Source organism: Podarcis vaucheri (assembly GCF_965113315.1).
Source record: "Podarcis vaucheri genome assembly, chromosome: 1".
In the NCBI taxonomy this organism is placed as follows: domain Eukaryota; kingdom Metazoa; phylum Chordata; class Lepidosauria; order Squamata; family Lacertidae; genus Podarcis; species Podarcis vaucheri.
This window is the reverse complement of record NC_138759.1, coordinates 8988223-9008452: the sequence shown is the minus strand read 5'-3', so window position 1 is coordinate 9008452 and position 20230 is coordinate 8988223. Positions and strand designations below refer to the sequence as shown.

Here is a 20230-nt window from a genome sequence, read left to right as displayed (position 1 = left end):
GTGTTCTCTTAAGTACACTGTAAATTTCCCCCATTCCTTCTTAAAGCTCTTCTCTTCCTGGTTTCTGATTTTCCTGGTCATTTTCACCATTTCGGCATAGTCCATCATCTTCATCAACTTTTTGTCTCCAGTCGAGACTTTTATCTTCTTTCCATCTCTGGGCCAGTAGTATGCATGCTGCCGTCGTTGCATACATAAATAATCGTTTCTGCTCCTGTGGTATCTCTGCACCTAAAATACCTAATAAAAAAGTCTCAGGTTTTTCTGTGAAAATGCCTCTTGCCCCTTCAAATAGAGGACTTCTCCAGAGGATACTGTCCCCTGTAAAACTGGCCATATGGTCACCTTACACACAAACACCCCCCCCCAGCAATGCTAGGAGTCATAGTTTGGCAAAGGCGTCTACATTTTTTCTCTTACAGATCCTTCGCGGCACTCCTAACAGAACTATAATTCCTAGGATGCCCCTGGAGGTACAGAGTGGCTATTAAGCTGCCCATAGTGTAGGTGCCTGTTGTCTTTGTCCACGGAGTTTTCTTGGCAAGGATACTGGAGTGACAGCATCTTAAAAAGCAGAGACATCACCTTGCCACAAAGGTCTGTATAGTTAAAGCCATGGTTTTCCCAGTATTGATGTATGGAAGTGAGAGCTAGACCATAAAGAAGGCTGATCGCCAAAGAATTGATGCTTTTGAATTATAGTGCTGGAGGAGACTCTTGAGAGTCCCATGAACTGCAAGAAGATCAAACCTATCCATTCTGAAGAAAATCAGCCCTGAGTGCTCACTGGAAGGACAGATCCTGAAGCTGAGGCTCCAATACTTTGGCCACCTCATGAGAAGAGAAGACTCCCTGGAAAAGACCCTGATGTTGGGAAAGATTGAGGGCACAAGGAGAAGGGGACGACAGAGGATGAGATGGTTGGACAGCGTTCTCGAAGCTACCAGCATGAGTTTGACCAAACTGTGGGAGGCAGTGGAAGACAGGAGTGCCTGGCGTGCTCTGGTCCATGGGGTCACGAAGAGTCGGACACGATTAAATGACTAATCAACAACAACAGTGTAGGTGCAACTTTTGTCCCTGCTGTTGCTCCGAGGAAAGCTGTAAATCCGTCATCTTATAAAGACAGTTGCCGATAGGTGTTAAAAATCAAGGTGAGCCGGTTGATGGATTTTACCTCCAGCTCTGGCAAAACACCGAATTTACTCTCGTTCCTGCTTGCAAATAAGACAGGGAGTCTCACCCACTCTTTCGAGATGAAAAACTTTCGGAGAGATAACTGAATATCCCCGAGGCACACAGTGCCCTTGCTGCTGACAGCGCTGTTATTATCCATATGACAAATATCTTACGCTATGCTGTTTTTCTAAACCACTGGCTCCCTCCTCTCTGCTGCCTCCGCCCCCAGTGCCTATCTATTCCCCATGCCTATTCAGAAGGTGTGTCGGTTCAGTTTTCCTATAAAGCCTGGAGCCTTGTTATCAAGGCAATGAGCTGTTTTCTGAGTTTGCAGCTAGAATGACTCGTGGCATCCTGGGAACCTAAACCCGTGCTTTCAAAACAGCAACCGCAAGCTGTGACTGCAGTCTAGGGGCCGAGTGTCGCCTCAGCACAGCTGAGGCTTGCTGTCGCTGGCTCCGGGACAGCTTTCTTGGCAAAGCCGCTTCGTGCATGTGCTTTCTTTGCTGGCAGTTCATGCTTCTAGCTCTCATGGAGGGGATAAGCAATTTGAGAGCAATTTCCGGGTGAGCTGCTGTGTTAATCTCTTGCAGTGAAAGGAACTTTGCGGTAGCTTAAATCTGATGCACAACGTGTTATCTTGAGCTGCAGATTCATATATACATGATTGGGGAGGGTTATAAATAATGAGGCTGTGTACACACCATACATTTAAAGCAGCCAGCAGCCAGAATTGATCCACGTACTGGCCTTCACCAAATGCCTTTGGGGACCATACTCCCACTAAACTCTCAAGACAATTTTGGGGATTATAATATTCAGATGGAGGAATATTTGTCCCTTAATTCGTGTGAATTTAGGAATTGGGCCATGACGCCAACCAAGACAGAGCATGCATGATTGCTGCCCTACTCTTTTTGGTACCCTCAGATTAAGGGCAGCCATTCAAGGCCTCGCCTCCTTGAGACACTGACGTTTCCATAATTACGCAGGGCCTTTGTGGAATGTAGGTTTCAGCAGATGCCCTCAGTGTACTTAGCGGGGAAATACCTTGGAGTAGCTCCTATGGAACAGAAATGAATTTATGGATGTAATCAGGTTGAGGATATCATGCACTGATGTTGATTTGCCCTTTATATATTTTTAAAAATCTCCTATTCTTTAATGGTTCTTGGATCAATCTCTCCAGGAAGCGGTAGTTGACCTCTTAGCCAATAAATATGCACAAGTCACACACCTGGTAGCCAAATTTGCTCTGGCAGCTAAGAAGCTTTGCTCTAATTGTATTAATGCATTATAATTTTAAACATTTTGTGCTGTGGACTTTTTAAGACTCACGTGTGATTTTAGAGGAATGTGTTGCTTTTTGCCCTCTGATGTTCATTGCGAAGGCCTTTGGCTATGTACAATAAATTGAACTGAATTGAATTCATAGCACCCCCCTAAGAAGCTTGGGAGCTGTAGTTCACCCCCTCACAGAGCTGCAATTCCCAGCACCCTTAAAGCAAAATTTCTCCAGATTCCTGGGTGAGTGGGTGCTTTAATTGTGCTTTAAATGCACGGTGTGTCTTGCAACCTGAGTTCAGAAGGAAATGAAATGCAGAGCCGAGTCTGCCTAAAATCTTGGAGAGCTGCTGCCAGTCAGTGTAGACAATATTGAGTTAGATGGTCTGGCATAGGACAGCTTCCTATGTTCCTAACCTAGTGTGGGATCTTCAGCTCGGACAGCATGTCCTTTGCCACAGAGTGATGCTCCCTGCCCTCTAAAGCAAAGAGGCGCTTAAGCAGAGAACCTGTGTATGTACATATATATGTTTGCAGTATGTACACAGCTAGTTTGGCCCTTGCATATGGGGAGAAGCTTAAAGGGTTGAAGAAACTTATGCAATCATTTGACTTTGAGGACTAACATCCACTTCCCCTCCTGCCTGGCTGTCTGCTGAAGAAGAAAGCCTGCAGGCCCTCCGTGAGCCAGCTGTGTGCGAGGGGTGATTGCTGAATCACAGTCTGTAATCTCCGCTCGGTAATCCTGGCTCCTTATTTTTGTCCTTGATCGGGATGGGCTCTGACTGTGCAGCCAGAAAATGCTGTTGCTGTTGTTGTTGCTGCTGCTGCTGCTTCCAAGACAGGGTACTTCATTTGCAAAATAGTGAAACAGGGATCACTGCTTCATTGGTTCCCAGCTCAGAACAATTTATTTGGCCATTTGGGGCACTTTGTGTGAAAGGTATTGGGTTGGTGTCATGGGTTGGTTGGACGCAGAGAGGTGTGTGTGTGGGGGGGGACCAGCTGGGAAACCCCCAAGGGAAGAAGGCTCAGAGCCCGGGGAGTGGTAGTTGGACAACGATGAGTGGTCAGAGGGATAAGACTGGGAAGAGAGGTGTCGGAAGCTGAAGAGGTAACAGGGCTGAGTGAGCAGGGAGAGTCTGTGGCAGAGAGCAGTCCAGAATCAGAGGCAGAAGCTGAAGCAGGAGGATGGGAAGAGAGAGGTCAAGAGGCAGAGGGCGAATCGAACAGGTGAAGAGTTGTGGTGAGCTCCCCCTCCCAGTACGTTTCCAAGCACAATTCAAAGTGTTGGTGCTGACCTTTAAAGCCCTAAACGGCCTCGGTCCAGTATACATGAAGGAGCGTCTCCACCCCAGTTGTGCAGCCCGGAAACTGAGGTCCAGCTCCGAGGGCCTTCTGGTGGTTCCCTCATTGTGAGAAGTGAGGTTACAGGGAACCAGACAGAGGGCCTTCTCGGTAGTGGCACCCAACCTGTGGAACACCCTCCCTTCAGATGTGAAGGAAATAAGCAGCTATCTTCTCTTTAAAAGACATCTGAAGGCAGCACTGTTTAGGGAAGTTTTTAATATTTAATGCTATATTGTTTTTAACACTCGATTGGGAGCCACCCAGAGTGGCTGGCGAATCTCAGCCAGATGGGTGGGGTATGTATATATAAATAAATAAATAAATAAAAATAAGACGAGTTGTTGCACTGATTAGGCCCGACACTCCCGTGCAGATCCTGGTTTTGCTAAGAAAGAGTTAACTCCACTTGCTCAGTGCATCCAATCAAGTAACCTGCCAGACAGGAGATAAACAATATTCAAATTTCTGTTTTAGACCACCTTTTCTGTGATGTAGGTATGATGTATCTGGGTTGGTGGTCTTGAGCTACACCCCTTCTGTGATGATTGTATGATGTTTCTGGGGGTGGTCTTGATCTACAGGGTGGCAATTTCAAAATGTCTATATAAGGCCTTGCGCGCCATTCTTCTGGGTTCCTCCTCCTTTCCTACGTGTGAGGGGAGCACCCTGTTGCAGATTGGGGCCTGTTTGTACCCTGGCTGCTACAACAGAGAGCTCTCTGCTGTGACAAGCATTTCAGGCAGGTGTTTGAATAGTGCATACCTGCACTGCCCCCCCTTCCATCCACTGAGCCAAGACTAAGAGCACCATCTACTGGGGTACAGCAGCATGTAAATTTGATGTCTTAAGCCCGTAAGCCCAATAAACTGCTTGCATTTTCTAACCCAGTATTCATCGGCCTGGTACCCTCCAGAGGTTTTGAACTCCCAGGAGCCCCAGCCATGGAAGATGGGACTTCTGTTTCTTGAAAAGCGTGCTAGAGACTAGTAGTAATGACTTCAGGGAGATTTGGTGCAGCTGGGGTAGGCAAGGGGTCTGAGTGCGCAGTCTCCAGTAGCCAAAATACGCATGGCTCAGAAAGAAAGACTTGGTAGCCACCACGCAAGAGGTTATTTGGCCACCACTGGCCTGTAGGCATGAACTTTGTTTGTGTGCATCCTAGTTCTACCAACTCCTTATACAGCCTTCCATTGTTCTGAGCAGGCTTATCAAAAGAGATCTTTCTAAAAAGCTCTGCCTTGTGGCAGTGATGCTGCCACAAAGAGAGCGAGAGAAAGTATTTGTAGTTCAACATGTGGAAGCACCCGGTTGTGGAGGCCACCATAGAGCAATGAACAAAGCTTTAAGCCTTAGACCCCCATGGGCTAAGTGGAGACCTTATTGAGAACATCAGCTCTTTTCTGGTTGGTTGGTTTTGGCATAGTCTTCCCCTGTGTATATAAACCAGCATGGAGATTATTGGAAATGATGAACATGTGGACATGTTTCGTGGGAATTATCAGCATGCTGGTGGTGCACACCTCCTGATTCTTCCTGCTTTGCTCCTTCCCTGGTGCAAATGGAAGAAACAAACCAAGAAGCCGCAATGGAGCTCGGTTGCCTGTTACGTCTGAACCTGGGATCCTGGTTTGCTGCTCCCTGACAAGCCAGAATCGCTAGCTAGCCTTCAACCACGGTTTATTGTTAGCTTTTGAATCCTGGCATTTTAAGGAACGGCAGGTGAGAATCCTGGCTTAGGACATCACAGGAAATCAAGCTTAAGTGAGGTTTCTCCCACTTACACAAGGGGAGGCGTGATGGGGAAGCCGTCATTCACCGTGGACCAACATGCTGTTCAATAAACCATGGTAAGACAGCAACTCTGGCTGACCATGATGTTCAAACCCATCCATTGACATGATGGTGAAGGGTTAGTCTTCACATATATTTTTTTTGTATTGTAAAAAAAAATATGTTTTAAAATGTTTAAAAGTACTTTCCCAAAAAACCCAGAGTCCTTTCGGTCTGGGATAATTCAGACTGAAATTCCCAGGTGTCAGAAAAGGTTACTTATGTATGCTACAACTGCGGCCTGTGTTTCGTTAGCCCAAAAATGGAAAACAAGAGAAGTCCAAACCAAAGAAGAATGGTAACTTAAGTTGACAGAATATGCACAACTTGCAGGCTTAACATATGGAATAAGCGAACAAGACCAACATACCGTATTTTTCGCCCCATAAGACGCACCTAGATTTTAGGGGGGGAAATAAAGGGAAAAAATATTATTTCCCCCCCAGGTGCGCTGCGCTACACCAGGAGCTTGGGGCATGCGGAGCTCAGCGCGCCCCAAGCTTCTGCGTGCAGGCAAGGTCTCCGCTTGCGTGGGAGAGCCGGGCACCTCTCCCAGGGCTAGCGGACCCCTGCGCTAATCCAGAAGCTTGGGGCAAGCTGAGGTCAGCCTCCCGCACCCGGCAGGAGGTCCCGCTGGGTGCGCGAGGCTTCGGGCGGCAGCGGACTGCTTGCGCGCACCTAGAAGCTTGGGGCGTGCTGAGCTCACCGCGCCCCAAGCTTCTGCATGCCGGCAAGCAGTCCGCTGCCGCCCCAAGCCTCCCGCACCCGGCAGGAGGTCCCGCTGGGTGCGCGAGGCTTGGGGCGGCAGCGGACTGCTTGCGCGCACCTAGAAGCTTGGGGCCTGCTGAGCCCAGCGCGCCCCAAGCTTCTGCATGCCGGCAAACAGTCCGCTGCCACCCCAAGCCTCCCGCACCCGTCAGGAGGTCCCGCTGGGTGCGCGAGGCTTGGGGCGGCAGCGGACTGCTTGCGCGCACCTAGAAGCTTGGGGCGCGCTGAGCTCACCGCGCCCCAAGCTTCTGCATGCCGGCAAGCAGTCCGCTGCCGCCCCAAGCCTCCCGCACCCGGCAGGAGGTCCCGCTGGGTGCGCGAGGCTTGGGGCGGCAGCGGACTGCTTGCGCGCACCTAGAAGCTTCTAGGTGCGCGCAAGCAGTCCGCTGCCGCCCCAAGCCTCTCGCACCCGGTGGGACCTCCTGCCGGGTGCGCGAGGCTTGCAGACACTCGTACGAAGCAGGGGGAGCCCTCCCGAGGGCTCCCCGTGCTTCGGGCGACAGGCTGCCGCCCCAAGCCTCGCGCACCCGGTGGGACCTCCTGCCGGGCGCGCGAGGCTTGCAGGCATTCGCCCCATAAGACGCACCCCGATTTCCCCTTCATTTTTGGAGGGGAAAAAGTGCGTCTTATGGGGCGAAAAATACGGTACATTTAGAGAAGATTGGAAAACGTTTATTCAATATATGGGAAATAATTGTGTACAGCTGAAAACGCTGGCAGCATTAAGATAAATTCAACAGTGCAAATAGGTTTTGATGGATGCAATAATGGAATACCGATTAGTATAGTTTTTGTAAAATATGCAGGTATTTATGATATGTAAAGTGAACCATGGAAAGAGAAGAAGGGAAGTCGTTGATATCTTAAGGATGTAAAATGAGTATTTTAAATTGTAAAACAGAAAATTTAATAAAAATTATAAATACACACACACATATATGGTTAGTCTTTACAGGGAGGGTAGCAGGTTCCCCTTTCTCACACACTAAACCTTATTTCTGTGTTTGTTTTAGGAGGCATGGCGGCTTCTCACTTCTACGATTACAGTTCTTCCAAGACATCAGAAAGGGGCAATGGCTCCTTTTACACTTCCCTGATTTCTGATGACTTCTATGCATCTCAGGATTCCTCTTACTTCACCGGCAACCTCCCCAAAGCAGGCAGCCAGGTTACGACTTCAGACAGCACGGAAGGATTTCACACCCAGGACGGGACTGCGTTCGAGTCCCGCGGCCTGTTTAGCTCCGATTCGGGGATAGAGATGACCCCGGCAGAATCCAGCGACGTCACCAAAACCTTTGCTGATCCCATGGAGCAGATGAAATCGGACGCTTATAAATACATGGACATCAGTCGATCGGAAGAGATCAAATGTCAGGAGAGGTGTGACACAGGCTTGGGAGATGTGGGGCCTCCGAGCTTGAATAATAAACGCCTGGAGGATATTGCTGGACCTAAAGGGACAGTTTTTGAGGGGAAACCTGGGGCCAAAGAGCCAGGCTTATTTGAGGGGTCAACTTTTCCATCCGAGACGTTTGGCAACCAGCAACGCCACCCGACGGTAACAGCGCCCGTCAAGATTACGCTGACTGAGATAGAAACCTTAGAGGGGCCTGTTGCAAGGGAGAAAACCCCAGAAAAGCAAGAGACAGGCCTCAAACCAAGCCACGAAGTGGTTCCCACGGTGACGGTGTCCGAGCCAGAAGATGATAGCCCAGGCTCCATTACACCGCCTTCTTCAGGGACAGGTAAAGACTTCTTGTACTCGGTAGCATGGATATAAATACATCTTTCTTTGGGGATTATTTGTTACGGTGTGAAGCAACTGTGGTCCATGTGGCTCTGTGGTGTATATATATTAAGCACTGATCCCCATGTGGGAGTTTTTCTGGGGCTGAAGCTTGCATGGAATTAAGGCCATTTGCATCGTTGTCACAGATGCTTCTGAGTGGGCTGTGAGGACTCAGGCATCAGAACTGAAGGGTCTTGAGAATGCCCTTCCAGCCTTCCCTTTAGGTTTTGGCGAGAAGGGGGTGATATCTGGTTTTCAACATCACAATACAGTGGTGCCTCGCAAGACGAAAAGAATCCGTTCTGTGATTCTCTTCGTCTAGCGCTTTTTTCGTCTTGCGAAGCAAGCCCATTGACGGATTAGCGGATTAGCGCTATTAGCGGCTTATCGGATCAGCTGATAAGCGGCTTAGCGGCTTAGAAAAAGGGGCGGAAAGGGGAAAAAACCCGCAGGAACTCTCAATACATTTTCGTCTTGCGAAGCAAGCCCATAGGAGATTCGTTTTGCGAAGCACCTCCAAAACGGAAAACTCTTTCGTCTAGCGAGTTTTCCGTCTTGCGAGGCATTTGTCTTGCGGGGCACCACTGTATATCACCAGCTGAACATCACAATATATCATAGTGTCCGAAATAAGGATGGAGCTATGTAGAGGCAAACAGTAGGGCTGGGCAATATCTGGTTTTCAGCCTTGTGGTATATCACCAGCTAAACATCACAATATATCACAATGTCTGAAATAAGGATGGAGTTATGTGGAGGCACTGGCTGCCTTCCTGGTTTTCCCTGCATCGTGATTTTTGCCAGCGCCTGTTCTTGTGATTCGCTGCTTCCTGCATGAAGTAAGGGACAGCTTGGTCGGCAGGATTAACAGGGACTGCAGGAATTGAGAGAAGCATTGGCTGGCTTCATGGTTTTCCCCACAGTGTGATATTTGCATAGCGTGCGCGCGCACACGCACACACATCATGATTCGCAATATACATTGCCAGATCAAAAATTATAAACCTGATATCACGATCCAGACTTCGCCCTGGTTTGGAGCGTTATATTGATATATTGTGTAGCCCTAGATTTGGTGTAGCGTTCTCATTGACGGAGGATACTAATTGGCAGTTGGCAGCCTCAAGAAACTCAACGAGTGCATGGCTTGAATGGCAGCCACCTTCTGGTACTTGGGACTGAAGCCTGCCTGGTTTGGCAGCATTGTTAAATTTCTTGTTAAAATTATAGAGCACAAAACAAACAGTTAAAGCAAAACAGAAATTTTGGGGCAGAGAGATGTTTTTGTATCCCAAGGGCCTGGTGTTCCTTTGGGACTGCAACAGCCTCCCTGAGTGCTTGCTTCTACGCACACATTAATACCTGTGGAATTGTACATCAGCAAGCTGTAACAAAGGCAGGGTGAATGTCCAGTGCTCTCTCCTGTGTCAAGATTGCTCGGGACTTCTTACAGCTCAGAAGCAGGGAAGAATCAAACTCTGGTTGCATTCGTACCATACCTTTATAGCCATTTTGACAGTTGCGTGGCAAGTTCCCGCCTCCCCCCAGTGGAAATAAAGACACATGACACAGATATTTAAGGTTAATGGGCGAAATATGGCCACAACTGTATTGGTTACAGGTGATGAGCGGTATTGGCTTAGGCATTGGTCCTAACCGACTATCCGGCTTCAGCCTGTTTGCTTGAAGTCCGAGAAGGGTTAACCATCAGTAGGGGGCGTCCTGCTGATGCACATCAACTAGGAACTCCCCCAGGGTTACCGCTCGGGGGCATGCCTTAGGCCCTCACCTCCCCAGGCTTCAGACAGGGCCACGCCCCCCGGAATCCTTTATCGGACCACCCTTCAATATGCGGGGGAAGTGATGGCGCTTCCTCCCTCCTTTCCATCTACATAACAATAACAATGCCTAAGCGGCAAAGAGGGAGATCCCAGGCTGCCCCTGCGTTAAATGGAGCAGGCCACACACCCCAGGCCAGCCGATTGGCTGGCCAGGGGATGATGCAGTCGGGATTCCCTCAATCGCACGGAGGCTGAGAGGCAGCCCCTGTGCGCATGGTGGGAGGGTGAAGCCCGCAACCCCACCTCCTTCTACATCGGAAGTGGCTTTGTGGCATACAAGTGCTATAAAGAGTCTTGGGAACTGTAATTTGTAAGGGGGCTAGGAACTGGGCTTGGGTTGTTGATGATGTTATTTGATTATGTATTTTGTGGTTTTATATTCTGATTTTATCCTGTGAACTGCCCTGAGACCTCTGGGTATAGGGCGGTATATACCGTATTTTTTGCACCATAACACTCACTTTTTTCCTCCTAAAAAGTAAGGGGAAATGCCTGTGCGTGTTATGGAGGGAATGCCTACGGGTGGCATGCCTACGGATTTTCCTCCTCTAAAAACTATGTGCGTGTTATGGTCGGGTGCGTGTTATAGAGCGAAAAATACGGTAAATTCTAACAACAATGACAGCGACAAAAAACAACAACAACTGTGTTGTGGTTGTTTTTATTATCATGACTTTTTTTCAGCTGGAACTCACCGGAACTGAGTTCTGGCACCTCTCAGGTGAGCGCCATTGCCATCATAAGAGAACAAAGGAGGGGTTCATATTGAGTTCCAGCACCTCTTTTTCTAGAAAATAGCGCTGATTTTTATTATTTATTAAATTTATGTACTGCCCTATACCCGCAATAGCTCCTAATAACTCTCCACATGTTCAACAAACTACAGTTCCCAGGATTCTTGGGGGGGGGGAAACCTTTAAATATATGGTATAGATGGGATCTGTATCACATGTCATTAGGGATGCATGAACATTAGCTGAAAAAACAATCGGCATCCTTGGGTTGTTGTTTTTAAGTGCTTTCTTTGAGTACTTGCAAAAGCTCGAGAGATTTTGCAAGCGTGGGGGGAAATGGTTGCTCGCCCTGTCAGCTGTTTTCAAAGTTGCTGTCTTCATCTCTGCTTGTTCAAGCAGAGTTGTCCATGGATTTGAGCACCATGAAGGTCCAAAAATGGCTAGAATGAACAAACAGCCATCCCCATCACTGAAGACCCCTTGGGTCAAGAAGTGAGTTCACCTGGGGGCACTCCAGCAGCCTTAAGGGTGGAGGAAGAGGAGGTTTAGGGTTTGAGAAGAATTGAGGCAAAACAACATGCTTGTGGTTTACTCTGCCCACCTCAGTTGTCTCACAGATCCAAGCACCCTTCTTTGAATGCTTCTGTCCCCATCTCTAAACGTAATACATTTTGAAACCCTGCTTCCTCCTTGCAATAGTGTCGGAATGAACAGTCCTTCTTATCTACACACAAAACAAGCTGCTTTATAATTTGAGCGCAGCTGTGCTGGCTGTGCCTGATAAGCGCTGTAGTCCAAAACACCAGATTGAGGAAATGCTCAAACTTCTCCAGCTCAGATTTCTGAATAATATTTATCAGGTGCTCTTTGCTTCCTGAAGAGACAAAATACAATTTTTGCTAACTTTTTCTCCTTCTCTTCCCCTCTTTTATTCTGTCTCGTTTTCTCCCCTCCCTGCTTCTTTGCTCTCCTTCACCCCATCCCTCCCACCACCCGGTCATCTCCTTTGAAACCCCAGAAGCTTCTGGCGCAGAGGCCCAAGGTAAGGGAAGCCTGTCTGAAGACGAGCTTATCAGTGCCATTAAAGAAGCAAAGGGCTTTTCCCACGAACACCCAGAAGGCCAGAGGTCTCCAGCTGTTGCGCCAGACAAGCAAGGTCCTAAAAAGAAGGTTCCGGAATTTGCAGCTGCCGGCGGACCTCCCGGAGACAACGAAGGGAGCAGCGCCGAGTCTGGCGACTCCGAGATAGAGCTGGTCTCAGAAGACCCGCTGGCCGCTGAGGAGGTCCTCCACTCCAATTACATGACCTTCAGCCACGCCGGGGGCCCTCCTCCCTCCCCGGCTTCTCCTTCAATACAGTACAGCATCCTGAGAGAGGAGCGCGAGGCCGAACTGGACAGCGAGCTCATCATCGAGTCGTGCGACGCCTCGTCGGCCTCTGAGGAGAGCCCGAAGCGGGAGCACGACTCGCCCCTGATGAAGCCCGTCATTATGGACATCATCCAAGAAGAGAGCCACTCCAGGAACGAGAACAGCAGGGCTTCAAATTACAACGTAAGCAGCTTGAAGGAGAGCAGGATGAACAGGGAGAATCTTGCGGACTCTGCCGCATACCTGAAGTGCTCCTTCACCTCGCCCAAAGCGAACCCTGACCCAACACCTGCTTCGGCTGCTGGCACCGAAGAGACAAAGGACAAAGTAGCAGAGAAGAAATCGGCCGAGGCGGCAGCAGCTGTTGCCGCAAACAAACCATCGTCCAAAGACCCGGCGGCAAGGAGTCCCTGGCCTTCCCCACCTCTCCCGTTCCTAAATAAGCAGAAAGGTAATTTTGTATGTCCGTTTGTTCATCCTCTAAATGATTGCACGTTGCCCAGAATATGAACCGGGCTGGTGGACGCTAGCTTTGTCTGGTACACTCAGTGGCATAGCATGGTTTGCCAGTGTCCAGGGCTGTGCAGAAAGGGTGGGTGAGAGGGAAACGGATGGAGTATGCACGCACATTCAACTGCCTAATGGTGTCTGGATCACCCAGGAGATTGCAGCCATAGAGATGAGGAATGAAGAGCCGTTCCGTTGTCTGGGGAGGTCAACTCCTGGTTTGGGTGGAGAAGCTGTTTTAAATGGAGCCCAGCAATGGCAGTGTGCAGCCGTATTGAGGCAGCACAGGGTGCTAAAATGTTTTGCCCCTAACAATTTTGCACCTGGGGCGACTGTCCCTGTGTTCCCTGCCCCACGCTACGCTACTGAGTACACTGGCCCTCTCTAGTGGATTGTGGCCTGATCCAAGGTGGGTTGCAAAAGGAGCACCACTACCATTATGCAATTGTATGATAAAAGATTAAGAAATGAGTTCCTGAAGGCATTTTTGGGTTAAAAGTGTGTCATGGTGTGACAGTGTGGAGCTACCCAGTGTAGCAGAAACAGGAGGAATTAGGAGTCTTGTCTTCCCTTCAAGGTAAGTACATTCATGTGCTGGGAGAAGTTCTTAAACAGAGTTGATTACGACCGAGATGAACTATGGGTGTTGTCTTCAATGCAGCCTATATCCAAGCTCCTTTTGTTGTTGGTTTGGCCACTTGCTTTTGCGGCATAAAAACAATCCACTTTGCACACGTTCTCAGATATTTTCAGGCGTCCCCATGCTGACCACAAATGGTGTTCCCTTTCGGAAAATCACCTCTTAATATTACAGTAATATTACATATTATTAATATTAATATTAATATTACGTCGGGTTACAGACGCTTCAGGTTACAGACTCCGCTAACCCAGAAATAGTACCTCGGGTTAAGAACTTTGCTTCAGAATGAGAACAGAAATTGTGTGGCAGCAGCGGGAGGCCCCATTAGCTAAAGTGGTACCTCAAGACAAGAACAGTTTCAGGTTAAGAACGGACCTCTGGAACAAATTTAGTTCTTAACCAGAGGTACCACTGTATTAGCTAAATGCAAAAACTGCCACGTTGCATAAACAGCTGCATTAACAGAAAGACAGCCCTGCAGGATCAGGCCCATCCAACCCAGCATCCTTTTCTATCAGTGGCCAACCAGGTGTCTGTTGAGAACCCCACAAGCAGAACCCAAGTGCCATAGCACTCTCCTGGCCTCTGATTCCTTCAAGCGACACTGGAGATCGTACATAGCCATTGTAGTTTGTAGCCATTGATAGCCTGTTGCTCATCTCATGCACAGCGCATGGGAAGCTCCAACCTTTCCTTGCTCAGGACAGTCCCCTAGCATGCATGTAGATGGGTGGCAAAAACGTCCTTCCCACATGGACCCCCTTGGCCAAAAGTGCACTTCTGTTGAATTTCTGCTGCGCATATCTTGTTTTTCTTGGCTTAGATAGAAAGCTATGAAATGTACCAAACCCAGAAAGGAAATCGTTCAGAGTTGGCTGGTCCATAAACAGTGATTTAAAATAATAATAATAATAATAATAATAATAATAATAATAATAATAATAATAATAATAAAAGCAGCAGCTGCGATAGATTTCCCTGGAGCTTTTGTTCATTATTTCCTAATATACTCTGGGAGCTTTTCCTGTTATCGGCAGTACCATTTGTCAGCTTTTCTTGATACATAGCCAAGATGAAAACCATTATGTTTGCCCATAAAAAGAGAAAAATAGAGCTAAATTCACTCCTATTGTAAACTGCTTCAAGCTTTGTTAGATAACTTCAGCTTTGGCCAATTTACTAGTCAGGAGCACTGAGTGATACTTACCTACCTATCTATCTGCCTTATTCATCTCTTAAAATCCTACTGTTCCTCTATTGAACTCAAGACAGTACAGTCAGGGGTTCCCTCATTTTATCATGCCAGCCTTGTAAGATATGATAGGCTAGACACCTGGGAGAGTTTGTGCCAAGTTTGGGACTTGGACATGTTAGGAACCATAGTTCTGGTAGTGAGAGTGATTTTATGGAACAGAGAATCTTCAGAACTTTCACTAAACTACAGTTCCCAGAATGCTTTGGGGGGCAAGGCAGCCATGGCAGAGTGGTTCAAAACCAAGCCAATTTGCACTTTTCTCCAAATAATATGAATGACATTTTATGTTGCCTCCACAGCGTAGGCAGAAAGGATATCAGCATAATGGTAGTGAATACAGTGGTGTCAGTTTGCGGGATTATACGGGCATTCTTGAGTCAGGTTAACAATTAATTATTTTCAAAAATATCTGACGGGCGAGGGTGAACCCTGGTGAGGCAAGAGGCATATCTTTCCCTCTCTCTGTGTATATTTGTGTCTTGTTTTGCATCTTCAAAATTTAATCTGGATTTAATATGGCTTGCTCCAGTCTTGAGAACAGGGTTGCCAACTCTTAGATATTTAATCAGCCTGTTTACTATCGAGTGTGCTGTTATTCGGCAAATAGATGCATTAAAACGCCTATCAGTTGGCACTCCTGTTCTTGAGGCCTAACCAAGCCATCTAAAAACCAGATTAAAATGTGCAAGTGCAAAACAGAATGTGAGCTATGACACCACTGATGTCCTCATTTGGGAAGGTTGCATCACACAGAGCTTTGAAAGCTGCCTCTGTTTTTCTGACTGCTGCTCATCGTCTCCTTTTTTCTTCCCGGCCACTTTGCAGTGTGACCTTATTATGAGTTTTGCTTCCGCAGGCCCTGAAACGTGATGGTGAGATGCAAACAGATCTGAGATTTGCAGCAGAGCTAGTTCTTTCTTTTGAGCGTTTGTTGCCATCCAGTGGCAATGATGAAAAGTGCAGAACTGAACTCTCATACTGTCTAAAACTCTATTCTTATTTTATTATTGTTATCAATAAATTAAACCACAGAGCCTAGGACCTGCCAATCAGAAGGTCGGCGGTTCGAATCCCTGCGACGGGGTGAGCTCCCGTTGCTCAGTCCCTGCTCCTGCCAACCTAGCAGTTCGAAAGTATGTCACAGTGCAAGTAGATAAATAGGTACCGCTCTAGCGGGAAGGTAAATGGCGTTTCCGTGCGCTGCTCTGGTTCGCCAGAAGTGGCTTAGTCATGCTGGCCACATGACCCAGAAGCTGTACGCCGGCTCCCTCAGCCAATAAAGCGAGATGAGCGCCGCAACCCCAGAGTTGGTCACGACTGGACCTAATGGTCAGGGGTCCCTTTACCTTTATTGTTATCATTTGTATATTGCTTTATATTTTTTAAGAAAGAAAGAAATCTCAAAATCGTTTACAACCTGCATTAAAACATCAAACCCAAACAATCCAGAAAAAACATTCCTGATGGAAGTAAAATATAAAGTATACATTCAAAGCAACATAATGAACACAAAAGTCAAATATCATCTTATAAATTTTAAAATAAAATACTGCAAATGAAGGCAACTACAGGCAGAGGGCCTTCTTGGTCGTGGCACCCTCCTTGTGGAACAACTCCCTTCAGATGTTGAGGAGATAAAGAACTATGCAACTTTTAGAAGACACCTAAAGGCAGCCCTATATCAGGAAGTTTTTAATGTTTGATGTTTGGTTATGTTTTAACGTATGCTGTAAGTTGCTCAGAGTGGCTGGGAAATCCAGCCAGATGGGTGGGGTATAAATGTCAATATCATCATCATTATTATTAAATGCACATTCAATGCAGCAATTTTAACAAAAAAATCTTAAACATTTCAAAAGACAATATCGCTAAAGGAAGTCAGATATAGAATGCACATTTTAAAACAGCATAATTGGCAAGAGACAAAAACTTGTTATCTTAAGCATAGAACACGTCTGCTTCTGTTGCTGCCAATGGTGGTTTATGGCAGGTGGTGGCTGTGGAAGTTCAGGCTTGATGACCTCGGTCTGCGCTAAGAGGCAACCAAGATGCTATTTGGCCTCTTCAGTAGCCTCAGCTTTTGTAGCTGGAGTCAGTCTGAACCCCACCAGGTAGGAAAAGGTCTGCAAGGCAGGGAATAGGTTTTCAGGACTCACAGCCAATGTTGTACTAGAGAAGTGTACATATGTCAGTTAAGAAGCAGAGCTATTCCTTTATCATAATAACCTATATTCTGGATTCTCAAAAATGAGTTTTTTTGGAACAGGGCATCTTGAAGTAGATGTTTACCTGGGCAAATGGTTGTGGTTGTTCTGAGGCAATGCACTAACGTCCTGCATAATTTTTACTGGTTCAGATCTCACAGCCAAACCATGGTTTAGCCTCCAGGACTTAAACTCTCCCCAGTCCTCCCTTTCCATATTCTAATTCTCTTCCTTGCTTCTTTTGTACAATGCACAACGAATATGGTATTAGGGTGGAAACCTTAATTCACAATCCAGTTCGAACCCTTGTTTCACATTCTGGCACAAAATAGTACTGGGGAACAAATATGGATAACTTTGATATTTTGCTTCAGAGATGTACCTCTGCGAGGGGAACACAGGGTCTCATCTAACATTTTGCAGTACCCTTAAGAAACTACAGCCCCCAGAATTCCTTTGGGGAAGCCATGACTGTTTAAAGTGGCATGATGTGGTCTGTGTTGCTGCTAGCATTGTGATAGCTTGATCTGGATTGTGATAGGTTGATCGGTGTGGGCATTGTGATTGGCCGATCTGTACTGGTGTCTGGGTTGTGACAGGTTGATCTGTGTCGGCCTAGAACGATGAGTGGATATACTGCTTGTTGACAAGAGCTTTGCTGACACATAGAATAGCTCGGCTTTGCAAATTTTGTGTGTGTGACTTCTTCCTGTTGAATGGTCTCTTTATTTGAAGGTTCATTATTGTTCCACAAGATGTGTATGTCTTTAAGGGCCAGAGCAAATAACGTGACCCAGTTTTACAACTGTGAAGCAGTATAGCAGGTGCTGTTAAGTTGTGTTAATTAAGCTGTGTCAGCAATTGGGTATAGTATATAAAGAGCAGCATCTATGGGTATAGTAATTGGGTATAGTATATAAAGAGTGTCAGCAATTGGGTATAGTATATAAAGAGCAGCACCTATAGTATATAAAGAGCAGCAGTACCCTGGTGGATGGGTCATGCTTGTTGATATATTTAATGTAAAAGGAGTTTTTGTTATTAAAACCTTGGCTCAGTCCCTGCTCCTGCCAACCTAGCAGTTTGAAAGCACGTCAAAGTGCAAGTAGATAAATAGGTACCGCTCCAGCGGGAAGGTAAACGGCGTTTCCGTGTGCCGCTCTGCTTTGCCAGAAGCGGCTTAGTCATGCTGGCCACGTGACCCGGAAGCTGTACGCCGGCTCCCTCGGCCAATAAAGCAAGATGAGTGCCGCAACCCCAGAGTCGGCCACAACTGGACCTAATGGTCAGGGGTCCCTTTACCTTTACCTAAAGTTATTTTGTGTTCCTTGTAATGTGTGGTCTCCCCAGCAAGCCCTCTGTAGTGCAACTAATCTGCAAATAGCCAACACTTCCTTCATGGCCCAGCCCATCTATCAGACTTCTATATTTCGTAGAATCATAGAATTGTAGAGTTGGAAGGGACCCTAAGGGTCATCCAGTCCAACCCCCTGCAATGCAGGAATCTCAGCTAAAGCATCCATGACAGATGGGCCTCCAACATCCGCTTGAAAACCTCCAAAGAAGGATTGTTTACCGCCTCCCGAGGGAGACCGTTCCACTGTAGAACAGCTCTTACTCTAAGAAAGTTCTTCCTGATTTTTAGTCAGAATCATCTTTCTTGTGACTTGAGGCCAACAGTTCGAGTCCTACCTTCCACAGCCAGAGAAAACAACACTGGCCCTCTGGGCAACATTGCAGAGGATGCAGAGGATGCAAAGCCTGCGCGCCACCATTCATAGAATCATAGAGTTGGAAGAGACCACAAGGGCCATCGAGTCCAACCCCCTGCCAAGCAGGGAACACCATCAGAGCACTCCTGACATATGGTTGTCAAGCCTCTGCTTAAAGACCTCCAAAGTAGGAGACTCCACCACACTCCTTGGCAGCAAATTCCACTGTCAAACAGCTCTTACTGTCAGGAAGTTCTTCCTAATGTTTAGGTGGAATCTTCTTTCTTGTAGTTTGGATCCATTGCTCCATGTCCGCTTCTCTGGAGCAGCAGAAAACAACCTTTCTCCCTCCTCTATGTGACATCCTTTTATATATTTGAACATGGCTATCATATCACCCCTTAACCTCCTCTTCTCCAGGCTAAACATGCCCAGCTCCCTTAGCCGTTCCTCATAAGGCATCGTTTCCAGGCCTTTGACCATTTTGGTTGCCCTCCTCTGGACACGTTCCGGGTTGTCAGTGTCCTTCTTGAACTGTGGTGCCCAGAAGTGGACACAGTACTCCAGGTGAGGTTCTTAACATTCTTAATATTGGATTCCCTCCCCTGCATGTCTCATTCTGCCCTCCTGGCAGAAATGCAGCCACTTGTTCCTGAGGATACTCCTCTGTGGTCTTTCTTAGAGGGAAGCTCTCCCAGTGCACACACCTTGCCTATCAAAGTGTCAGGGGTTTCCCCAAGTGAAATACCAATTCATTTGCATCATTGGTAGAAAACCTGCTTTGCTTGTAGAGCTTCTTATATTCAATCAGTATATTTCCAAGAACAATTCAAAGTGTTGGTGCTGACCTTTAAAGCCCTAAGCGGCCTCAGTCCAGTATATCTGAAGGAGCGTCTCCACCCCCATCATTCTGCCCGGACACTGAGGTCCAGCTCCAAGGGCCTTCTGGCGGTTCCCTCGCTGCGAGAAGTGAGGTTACAGGGAACCAGGCAGAGGGCCTTCCTGGTGGTGGCACCCGCCCTGTGGAAGGCCCTCCCACCAGATGTCAAGGAAATAAACAACCATCTGATGTTTAGAAGACATCTGAAGGCAGCCCTCTTTAGGGAAGTTTTTAATGGCTGATGTTTTCTCGTGTTTTTTAATGGCTGATGTTTTCTCGTGTTGTATCATTTTACTGTTGTTAGCCGCTCTGAGCCCGGCTTCGGCTGGGGAGGGCGGGATATAAATAAATTATTACTATTATTATTATACTATTCTGTTGGGAGCTGCCCAAAGTGACTGGGGAAGCCCAGCCAGATGGGTGGGATATAAATAATAAATTATTATTATTATTATTAATCTTTAAGCTACACCCTGGCTGTGCCTGCAATAACCAAATTGGACTTATTTTGGGGGAACGTTTGTTATTCCACCCCCCGTAAAGAGTGCCTGTAGCCCATGTAAAGTATAATATCACTAGTGTACCCACTTTGTTTCTTTGACAGAGACTCTGGCCTTTTTAGCAGGAATTCAACTGGTGCAGTTTCCCCAGGATGGAGATGCAATGGGGAATGCTGTTCCTGATGAATATCTGCCTGCCATTGAGCTGTTAAAAGTACAGGTCCTCTGTCAGGCAAAAGTGAGCAATGGCGACTGCCATCTAAGGTCTGTTAGTCCCTCTGCAAACAAGCAAAAAAACAGCTGCCACAAATGTAAAATGTAAAAGGACCTACGAGTTCTATTGAGTTCTATTGCTTGGGAAATTTCTCCTTATTGGCAAT

The 20230-nt window shown here is 47.1% G+C and overlaps 1 protein-coding gene across 3 annotated transcripts in view; it reads left to right on the top strand.

Annotated features, from left to right (window-relative positions):
- Positions 1-20230, top strand: part of RTN1 (reticulon 1) — a 127902-nt gene that overhangs the window by 51769 nt on the left and 55903 nt on the right. For all 3 annotated transcript variants that reach the window (XM_082217549.1, XM_082217548.1, XM_082217550.1), the window contains exons 2-3: positions 7425-8159; positions 11797-12600. In XM_082217549.1, the coding sequence (XP_082073675.1) occupies positions 7425-8159; positions 11797-12600 (1539 nt within the window). The remainder of the gene's footprint in view (positions 1-7424; positions 8160-11796; positions 12601-20230) is intronic.